Source organism: Eublepharis macularius, chromosome 11 (genome assembly GCF_028583425.1).
Source record: "Eublepharis macularius isolate TG4126 chromosome 11, MPM_Emac_v1.0, whole genome shotgun sequence".
NCBI classification, from domain to species: domain Eukaryota; kingdom Metazoa; phylum Chordata; class Lepidosauria; order Squamata; family Eublepharidae; genus Eublepharis; species Eublepharis macularius.
In genome coordinates, this window is record NC_072800.1 from 75,681,106 (window position 1) to 75,692,022 (window position 10,917).

At 42.4% G+C, this 10,917-nt stretch overlaps 1 protein-coding gene across 1 annotated transcript; it reads right to left on the reverse strand.

Moving 5' to 3' along the window:
• Nucleotides 1-717: 717 nt before the first annotated feature.
• On the reverse strand, nucleotides 718-8,156 carry LOC129337732 (gap junction delta-4 protein-like). The gene is made up of 3 exons (XM_054991664.1): nucleotides 8,036-8,156; nucleotides 7,077-7,168; nucleotides 718-4,448 (listed from the first exon to the last, which is right to left on the reverse strand). The coding sequence occupies exons 2-3, from the start codon at nucleotides 7,138-7,140 to the stop codon at nucleotides 3,688-3,690; spliced, it is 825 nt and encodes a 274-aa protein (XP_054847639.1). The 5' UTR covers nucleotides 7,141-7,168; nucleotides 8,036-8,156; the 3' UTR covers nucleotides 718-3,687.
• Nucleotides 8,157-10,917: the final 2,761 nt, after the last annotated feature.

Consider the following 10,917-nt stretch of genomic DNA (forward strand, 5'->3'; position numbering starts at 1 on the left):
TGGAAAATAATTATCTGTTACACCAATTTCTAAAGAGAGGTCTAATAAAAATGTTGTGGAATAAGCTTGTTTCTGCACCAGGTAATTCCCCGCTTTATTCTCATTGCAGTTGCAACAACAGAGGTACTCACAGCAGCAGCAGACCCTGTGTTTACACACCAGGACCTTTGCCCATGGCCCCTGGGCAAAGGCCCGCTGCAGCCAGAGAGACTGACTCTCGTAACAAACCAACATACAATGATCAGGTCTAAGTGCAAAAAAAGTACCTCTCTCGATGAGTTGGTCAGCTTCCCACAGGAAGTCTGTCACATATTCCAAACAAGGTTTTATTCTGCAACACTCTTGGATCCCTGAACACCTAGACCAAAATGATTGGCTGATGTTTCTTGACAAAAAAACCTTACATACCTTCTATGTCAAGAGTGGCTCTTATAATACAAGCCTAACTTGCAACTTAAGACATCAACTTGATAACCATAGTCAGGAAAGAGTGCAGACTTTAGTATTTAAGGAATTGTTCGTATAACTTCTCCCCACTCCCCACCCGTCCCTGGGACACCTCTCAGCTCTCATGGGCGGGATCTGTTTTGGACTAGTTTTGGGAGGACACACCTAGTTTAAGCAGGTTGGCTTTCACTAGGAATAATTTGAATTGCTCTTTGACTGCTTATTTCCTGTTTATTATTATTTACATCTGTAAAATTTACTAGCCTCTCAGTATACTCTCCTGCTGATATCATTTATTACATTTCTCTTGCCTGGTTTTATTTCGCTGCTTACGTATGTTCAATAAACAGATTCTGTTTCAGTTGAATGGTACCGCATCTCTCTCTTTCTCTCTCTGCTGTTAAAATTCCATTGAAAATACCATCCTCAAGATACAGAGACTAAAATTCTCTACCCTGGATTGGCATGTGCATATGTGAAGGCTATGCATTACGTATCTCCCAAGTCCCATGCTGGTTTCCAGTATAACATCTTTGCACATAGGAAGGCCTGAATCTCCTGGCATCTGCTGTTTACAACCCTGACCTCCAGCAAGTCTTCAACCATTTTCTTATTTTTTAAAATGTCAGTAGAAATATTGATGTATTGTTTAACGCTGTAGTAGTATACCTAGGCCATTTCCACACGTCCTTAGAGGTACGGTTCAGACTCGGAACTGTGGCGGCTTTTCCCCAAGCATGCAACCGTTATCGTTTGCCAACCATGGATGTATTGTTTTGTTACCAGGTTTTCTGCGTCTTTACTGGGACTGCACTTGCTTTGATGTTTTCTTTTTCTGTGGGTTCCCAATGGTTTGTTTGTTTGTTTTTGCATTTTCTGGTATACAAATTTGAAGCCTGTCTGAAGAAACCTCGTACTCCTCTAAATCTTTGCCCAGTTCTTCCTCCGAAGCTTTCCCCTTTCTTATTCACATTCCTATTCAGCTGCAGAAGCCTGCTTGCAACAGTAGCTGCATGCAATTGTGCATGTGCAAAGTAAAAAAAAGGGGGGGGGGTGCTTTCAGTCTATGATAATGGAAGTGCCCAACCTCCCCTCCAAAACTGCTTTTTGGGGACTGTTTGGAGGCTTTCCTGTGACCTCACAACCAAAAGTAAGTGCTCGTCTGTACTGCGTGTGGAGGATGAGTTGTTGGGACGACTCAGCAAAACACAGACCTAAAGTAGGAACAATGGGATGTACAGAAACAGCCCTACTAATGATAATTAAAGCAACAACAGAAAAAGCCTATTGGTGGTCCATTAACAGCTACAGAGGCAATAAACCTCTGAAAGCCAGTGCCAGGAGGCAGCTGAGAGGAAGGCCTTGTCCACTACACAGTTTTTGAGCCTTCAGGGCCTCTAGTTGCCCACTGTATGAAACTAGAATTTTGATTTTCCAAAGGATTCCTTCCTTGGGGGACCTTAACATATGCTGGGACATTTATCCAGAGCCTTAATACTATGAATGAAAGGGGCTCCTCCATTCATATGCAAAAGACACATGAAATGCAGAGATGTCCCACTTATTGAAATGAAAGAAGAAGTCTCATGATGAGTGCAATGGAATTGGAACCACAGCATTTATGAGATGGACCAATTGGTGGAACGGGTTAGAGTGACCCCCCCCCCGAGCTGTGCAAACTGCACATTCTACATGATTGTGCAAAAGAAATCACAAACTCTATGGTAACTCTGCACACAGGGTAAATTACACAAATTAATTATACACGTTTTCATTCGTTTTGCTGAATTCATTATATTTTTGTTGTTGGTAGGTTGGAACAAAAAATCATATGAGCAGTGCACTAAACACCACAGGAATTGGCTCAGCCCTGCAAGATTCCCTTCCCCAGCCATAAGTTCTAGAGCAGGAGTGTCCAGGGTTTTTTTCAGTAATGGCCACATGCTCAGAAATCCATATACGTGCATTTTTAAAGTTAATCACAACTGTGAATATATAGCTATTCAAAAACATGGGTTTTAGTAGTAATGCAAAAGCAATCTCCAAAAAATAGTGTCATCAATTTGTGCAACAGGGCACCGTTTTAGGCCTAGTGCTAATCGCTGAGCAATTTATACCAAGTCAGTGAGAATACTGGTACTTTCGTAGTCTGAACTGTTTTCAAGAACTGTGGGTGTATTCAGTCAGGGTACATTCAATTCTGACTCCAGGGTTACATCTGCTAATGGTGGCTCTCAGCTTCAATTTCAGGAAAGAAATTTTACTTTTATAGAACCAGGTGGACCCAAAGGTTGTCTAAAATCTGGTCCCATAGCCTGAAATTTCAGGGTAGTTCTGGGATTTGTGTACTCATCTCCAAAGTTCCAGGTATATTGTGTTGTCTTGGTGGACATAGTGCAATTTAATCTCAATCTGTTCCTCTTGAAATGGAGCCACGCTGATAGGGATAAATGCTTGTCCTTTGTCATTTGTTGATAATTTGCACTCATGCATATGAATTTCAGGTGCACTTTTTGTATTTCATAATGTGCACACATTTTGTTTGTCTTGACTAGGATCAATCCGAACAAACCCCATTCTAGTGATAAATAGCCACTAGAGGACAGTGGTAATATTTCAGGGGCAAAAAATGGCACACTTCCGATATTGCTGTTTCCGTTCAAAGATGTGAAAAGAAGGGATTTCATGATCCTTGAGCTATGCCAACATACCATGCTCTAGAATCCCAGCTTGGTGTAATGGTTAAAGTCTTGGCCTAGGGTCTGAGAGACCTGGGTTCGGATCTCCACTCTGCCATAGAAGCTTGCTGGGTCACCTTGGGCCAATCACAGATTCTCAGTCTAACACACCTCACAGGGTTGTTGTGACAGTTCAGTAGAGGAAGGGAGACCAATCTACATTGCCATGAGCTTCCTTGGAGGAAAGGCAGGATTAAAATGTAGCAAATGTAGTATAGCTCTTTACACACACATTTTAAAGATTTTTTTTTTTAGGTATTGCATACCTAGTACTGCTATAGACAAATGAATGCCAGACGACTTTCTCTCCAAAGTCGTGTGTCTGTTTCTTTGAAAGGGTACTCCGCTGCTGTTTTGATTATTTGCAACTTATGACTTATATTACTATTACTATTAAGGTTAAAGCTGATAATTTGCTTAGAAATCAACACAGGTAAAAAAGAAGATTGTTCCTTCATAGCCAAGCAAAGAGGAATTAACTTTATCACAGTAGTTGTTGAGGTTAGAATGCCTTGGTCTCCTCTTCCCAAGTTGACTTGTCACCTTGGTACTTACTAGGAACGCTTCTCTCCTCAGCCCCAAATCTTTCCAACAGTAGCTTATTTCTGTGATTTCTCACAGCAATGCTTCGGGAGACCAAGATCAAGTCAATGAGACTAAGGAGAAGGGAGACGCCACTGAGTCCCCAGATGAAGAACATCATGATGGTTTTTTCAGTGGGCCTAGAAACAAAACAGTCAACATAATGAGGACAACTTATCCCACTACAGATGAAACGTCTGGGAACAAAGAATCCAAAAAGGTAGTAATGGCCTGCTCCGAAACAGGCTTCAAACAGTATTCTCAGAAGAAGCTGAATCATATACATTTTGGAAAAATCTGGAATATCCATTTTGTTTGCCTCAGATGCAACTCTGCTCCCTGCTGCACTTTTGGAAGACTTCTTTGAAATTTTGTGGTCTGATGTAGGTTTGATCTCTTTATATCGACGATAAGGCAGGGAACGTGCCTTCACAAGCTGCCTGGCTACATTGTGAAATACATAGATGCAAAACATGATGTAAGGGAGCAGGACAGAGGCGGTCTGAATGAGCCAGAACCGGAAGTGGGATACGGGCGCGAACAGGTCATAGCACACAGTGGAGCATCCAGGTTGCATTGAGTTGCAGATGAAGCGCTGCTGCTCATCTTGGTAAAGAGGATATGCTGCGAAGAAGATCACCAGAAGTCTCAGGAGAACTGTTAGAGAGAACCAAATCTTTCCTGGAAAAGAAGGGTGAAGACACATCAGCATTGAAAGAGATATGGCAGGTGATAGAACCTCCATATACTTACGACCCCAGAGGGCATTTCGTTTTCATAGGCTGTTTTTTTAATTGACTAGAGGCTGATGGGCCACTGACTCGCTCCTATTCCAGTTGATACACAGGAAAAGGGCACTGAATGGCTACTGTGAATGGGCTTTGCTCAAATTTGCCCCTCATGTGCTTTAAAAAACCATTCCTATTCCTTGTGTTTTGGCTTCTGTGTACACTACACTAGAGCATAAGAGCATCTAAAATGGATTATCCAATCTGGCACCCAGTTTCACAAGGTGGCCAACCAGAGGCCCTCTGATAGCTGAAATTGGGTGCCAGAGTACATGGTTCATTTAGAGCACATCAGCTCAAACCTCCCCATTTTTTTGCCCCCAAACCATTGCACTGCGAGGTACACTGCCTTTGCATATGAAGGTTCCATTTAGTTATAGTAACTAACAGTAATTAAAGGTCATGTTCTCCATGAAATTGTTGAACCCCCTTGCAAAACCAATTAAACCAGTGACCATCACTCTACATCTGGTGACAGCAAATTCCATAAATAAATTCTTTGAATGTTTCCTTTTTCTCAGTCCAAAATCAGCTGCCAATCCATTTCATTGGGTTCCTGCAAATACTCATATTATGCAAGAGGGAGAATAAGTTCTTTCTCCTGTTTCTCCACCCCAGGCATAATTTTATAAGCCATTGTCTTATTGCCCTGGAGTCATCTTTCCTCTCATATAAAATCCCCCATCTGCTTAGGCTTTCCTAGAACTGGGCATATGAACTTAACTCTTACCGGATTTTAACTACTGTTGAGTTCTCATAGACAAACATTTCAATATGTGGCCAATGATAATGGTTGCCACAATGTAAGAGTAATTCCAGCTCTGCCTCTTCTGGGAAACAGCCAATGAGAGCTGGTGGAACGTTGGACCAGTGACAGTTGAGAATCCATTAGAAGATCAGTTAAGGCAGTTATTGAGGGAGAAGGTTTTTAGAAGCTGCTAAGGGAGGCAGTAGAAATATAGCTGGCTGCTGACACCTATCCTGATACTTAGCATTAGCAATCATTCCATGTTTAACCACAATATATTTAAGAGTTTTAAAATCATTCATGCCAGTGTTCTACCTTGTAAATAAAAGTTATTCTTGTTTTTGTTTTAACCGTGGCTGGTTCGAAGTTGTTGGCTGAGAGGAAATAACACAGACACACACACAAAACACTTTGATCACAACAAATGGTTCAAGTTTAAATAAATGGCTGCAGCATATTAGGGTAAGTTAACTCTGTGTTCCCTTTCCCCTATAGCCCTGATGGTAGCTGGGTGAGGTGAAGTGGATATAGGGAACAGGCTGTACTGCCTGGTAAAGCCCCTAGGAAGAGAGAGAGGACCTTGTGTGGATTTGAGTCCGGGCTCTCTGCCTAATGAATAGAAGTTAGACAGGTGACCTGTTGTAACTACCTTAGAAGCCCTAAACCTGTGAAAGGAGGTTTCTGGTGGAGAGTGGTGGGAAAGAGGGTCAAAGGCACATTTTCCTGTCACTTCCTAAAACACAAGTGCCTACGTACTGAGAGACTATAATCCCTGTATTTTGTGTCTTTGAGTCTCCTAATGTGAAAACAGCAGTATGTAAATTTAAATTTATTAAAGAAAGTTTCTTGTAACTTCTTAGGCACCTTTTAATAACCTTTTGCTGCCTATTGCAACAAAATCAAACATAAGTCTGGCTGATGTCTTAAAGATCAACTCGCAGGCTCTAGACCTCAAATGTTTATGCCACAAGAAAAAAAATCTGTTTATTAGGAATCTGTTAGGAGTGGATTTCTTAACCTTGCTCTAGCAATTTCATGGGAAGCTTTTCATAAGTTCTTATCACATGTATTTTTATATTGGGATAAGTCAAACTATATTAGGAAGCAAACATATTAGATTTAACATGAAAAATGCATGCAGATTAGAGAGCTTCCCTTCAGGCAGTTACCTCAAGAATTAATAGGGAAGCCAAAGGGTCTCTGTATTGCAATTTTTTCCTGTTAGGTCACACACACTCCTAGCATATTACCAGATTTTGCCTTAAGAGACAATTGAAGAATGTAAGGCATTTTAACAGAAGCAAAAAGGTAGAATTTTGGTTGGTCCACTTTAAATAGAGGACCCAGGCCTGTTATGCCATGAATCCACAATGACTTAGAAATTACCTGTTTTGCCCAAACCCCAGTATACAATGTGAGCAGTAACATCCAGAGTAATTAATCACAGACTTTGATCTGAGATATGACTATCAGTAAATTGCCATTGGGAGCACTCCATGATAAACATACATTCTAGCCAAAGAGGGATAGACACATGTCCCCATATTACCAGTCAGAATTCCCCTTTCCAATACAAACTTCTTGTTACTCTCTAAAAAGCATTTTTAAATTGGCTACATGATTACACTAAAACAAAGGGTAGCAACAATCCACCAAATTCCATCAAGTTATTTCAAGAAGCGTTCACATTTTAAATCAGTAACCGTATAATCGATGATTGCTTGATAACAGGCTACCATGTCTACTACAGGTCACAAGTTTTTAGAGACTCACCTATAATTGTCACATTGTAGTTGAGGACGAGGATTAAATAGCCAAGCGAGTCCCAGGATTCCATGTTGGAACGTGGGCACAGGAATCACCACCTACAGAAGGCATAAGAGGAAATCGAGCATTCCCCCCAAAGTTCACAATCCTCAACCAAAAGTCACTCCAAAGAAAGAAGGGTTCGAAACCCAGTCAGAACTGGAGCTGCAAATGCCTACAGACGGAAAGGAGCCTTCCTTTGGAAGCACCGCTAAGAAAATGAGAGGCTCGCAGTCCCCTGCTCTTTACCTCAAACTCGACAACTGCAAGAAGACAAAAGGCAACAGGAATAATCTCTGCCATTGTCAGCTATTCTTACCCACCCTGGGCATTCCAGCTTCGTGAAATTGCTGGGATAGTTCTATGCTGAAAGAGAAATGGAGCACTGGGGGAAATAATAGACGCCGAGTGATAAAAATGGGATAATACGAGAGGAAAGAAGATACCCAAAGGACCAAGGGCCATGACTTTGGGTGATCTTTTCTCCCCAGTAGCCTTATATTCAGAGTGTCTTGCTTGCCAGCTCCAAGAGGTAGCCTGGAGATATGGGAAGAGGTTAAATGTGAACATTTATAAAACATGAAGATCTTCCACAAATCATGCTATAAATTTACACATCTTCATTTACACTGGGGACCCTGGATGAAAAACGTAAAATATGTTTTGAGCTTCTTCTGCAAAGACAGGACATACTTACAAACCTGAATTTACAAACATTGAATCAAAAGAGAAATACCGAAGCTCTACCAAGTTCTGAACTTACATAACATTTCATTGTAGAATAGCTGGAATGCCAAATACGCAACAGCTTTTGGGGATTTACATAGTATTCTTGAGTTTGGAGGTGGATATACAAGATGATTATTAAACAGGTTGGAGGAAGAAGCAAAGCACCACAGAGTTAAAATAAGAGGGCTGTATCGTACCCTTCTATGAAGAAACACCACTTGAGCTGGAGAAAGTTGTCTTAGGCTGGATGGAGGAGGAACTCTTTAACACTAAGCAAACTGGTGGGAGGCTGTACAGAGTCATGGACTCATTTTTGAGTTTCTCCACTGACTGTTAAAAAACAAAGCTCAAACTGTTTATTCATGGTTACTGAATGACCCGAGTTCTGTGTGTTTTTAATCCATTGCGGACAAAGAGAGAGTGGCAAGATAGCCACAAAAACTGGCAAGAAAAGCAGACTGCAGGATTACTGAATAGAGGCTAAATTTCAAGTAGAACACAGAGGCCCAAAGGAAGGATAATGGAAGATGGGTCACTTTACCACAACCCCTATAAAAATGGTGCTGCTTACTTATAATGTTGAGTAGCCTTCTTAATAGTGGCATATTTGGGATTGTTTTTGGCACCTCAATTACATGGCATCATCCAACTCCCAAAGCAGCCACCGGAGGTTTGATAGTAAAGTGATTCTAAGCACGTGCAGAGTTCCTTTTTCTTCATCACTATATAGTTTCATCCTATCTTTACCCAGATGAGAGGGAAGGTTCCACAAACGATGGTATAACTGGAATCTGCATAGTTGGAATACAGCTACGTATGGCTTTTCATGCCACAGAGTATTCCATTTCCCCCATATTTATGTAATTTCAAGTTCTACAAATGGCAGTTTCATAACACGCTAGTTACAATGCTTAAATTGGTCTGTACCAAGTGGACCAGAACCTAACCCCACCCTTCACAAATGCCTCAAAGCTTCCATGAAAAATGTACTTCTCTCACAAAACATAACTTTTAAAAATTCTTTGAATTATTTACATTTAGTTAAACCATTAAATTAAATTGCCTATAGCTCTGAAGCTGAGCATAATCAATATGTTGGCAACACCCAGTAGTGGATTTTTCCGACTTCCAGAGGCCACCATCTCTGTGCTGAATAATCTCCGCATCTACAGCCCGGAAAATCCACAACAACCAATCTCCGCATAGCTTCCATAAACAGATACCCAAGGGGCTACCCTGAAAGACAAGCTCCATTGCTGAGCAAGAAAGCATTATGGTTGTCATAGTACACCTGTCCTGGAGCAATTATATTGTCTGGCAATATGTTCCCCAGCTCAGTGGCAGGTGTTGGTATTAACCTTTAAAGCTCTTCATGGGCGCAGACTGGCATTCCTGAAGGACTGCCTCTCCCTGTCTGAATGGGATGTCAGCTCTCTTCCACAGGCCAGCTCATCCTCTCTGTCCTTTTTAGAGAGAGTTTCAGACCATGATGGCCTGTTACAGGGTCCCAGAACTTTAGAACCTGCTGGAGAAGCAATGAAGTTAAAAATTCCACGTGCTGGTAGAGTCAATGGTAGATTTGCCGCTGGTGCTCCAGAAATCACACTCGATTTATACACCACCCTTCAGGACAACATAATACCCACTCAGAGCAGTTTACAAAGTGTGTTATTAATAGCACAGTGGTTAAGTGGTTCAGCTGTGAATCAGTACTCTACTGGTTTGAATCCCACTACTGCCATGAGCTCAGTCGGTGGCCTTGGGTAAACCATTTGTCTCAGCCCCAGCTCCCCAGCTGTATTGTGAGAATAATAACACTAACTTGTTCACTACTCTGGGTGGGGCACTAATCTGTCTAGAAGAGCAGTATATAAGTGCAGTTGTTGTTGTTATTATTGTTATCATTGTCATCCTCACAGCAATCACCCTGTGAGGTGGGTGGAGCTGAGAGAACTCTGAGAAGCTGTGACTGACCCCAGGTCACCCAGCTGGCTTCAAGTGGGCAATCAAACCTGGTTCTCCAGATAAGAGTCCTGCCACTCTTAACCACTACACCAAACTGGCTCTCAAATCACTCGAGTACTGAGAGGAGAGGCCAGCTATCGTGCTTTGCTCTGAACCCCCAGGCCCAGTAGCTGCTTCCAGTTCAGCTGGCTGGTCCCACCTCCCTCCAGTGTTTATTGGTAGTGAACTTTACTTAGCAAAACAGGTTATACTACAAAATGCCAAAATTGGGAGCCAGAAGCTGCGCCATCTGCTGTCCCTGCCTACCGGGCATACTAATTACAGCTGCGCTGTCCTTAGGGTTTTTAGAATAGAAGATCACTAACTTTAAATCTCAACTGGGCCTTCTGGAAGGCAAGATTTTATTAGGAGCAGGAAAAAAGTGAGGCTTTGGGAATGTAGAATGCAAAAATGCCCCCCAAATCTCACTGGCAAATAAAGGCAGGGGAAAGGAAGGGAGAGTTGCCAGTTTGATGTAGCGGTTAGAGTGACAGCAGGGCTTTTTTTTCTGGGAAAAGAGGTGGTGGAACTCAGTGGGTTGCCCTCAGAGAAAATGGTTACATGGCTGGTGGCCCCGCCCCCTGATCTCCAGACAGAGGGGAGTTTAGATTGCAGGCGCAGAGGGCAATCTAAACTCCCCTCTGTCTGGAGATCAGGGGGCAGGGCCACCAGCCATGTGACCATTTTCAAGAGGTTCCAGAACTCCGTTCCACTGCGTTCCTGCTGAAAAAAAGCCCTGAGTGACAATATTCCAATCTGGAGAACTGGGTTTGATTCCCCACTCCTCCGCTTGAAGCCAGCTGGGTGCCTTTGGGTCAGTCACAGCTCTCCGGAGCTCTCTCAGCCCCACCCACCTCACAGGGTGATTGTTTTGGGGATAATAGCATACTTTGTAAACTCTTCTGAGTGGGTGTTAAGTTGTCCTGAAGGGTGGTTATTATTATTATGTATTTGGTGGAGGGGAACAAGGGGATAGGTTGCCAAACTCCAGGTGAGGCCTTGAGATCTCCAGAAATCACAATTGATCTCTCGACTACAAAGACCAGTTCCCCTAGAGAAAAAGGCTGACGCTATG

What these genes read in the sequence shown, in the direction of transcription:
- LOC129337732 (XM_054991664.1), bottom strand. Translation starts at nt 7,140, where the DNA reads ATGGAATCCTGGGACTCGCTTGGCTATTTAATCCTCGTCCTCAACTAC. An exon ending in CTACAATGTGACAATTATAG is followed by an intron (nt 4,449 to 7,076) that starts GTGAGTCTCTAA and finishes CTTCTTTTCCAG; the next exon opens with GAAAGATTTGGTTCTCTCTA.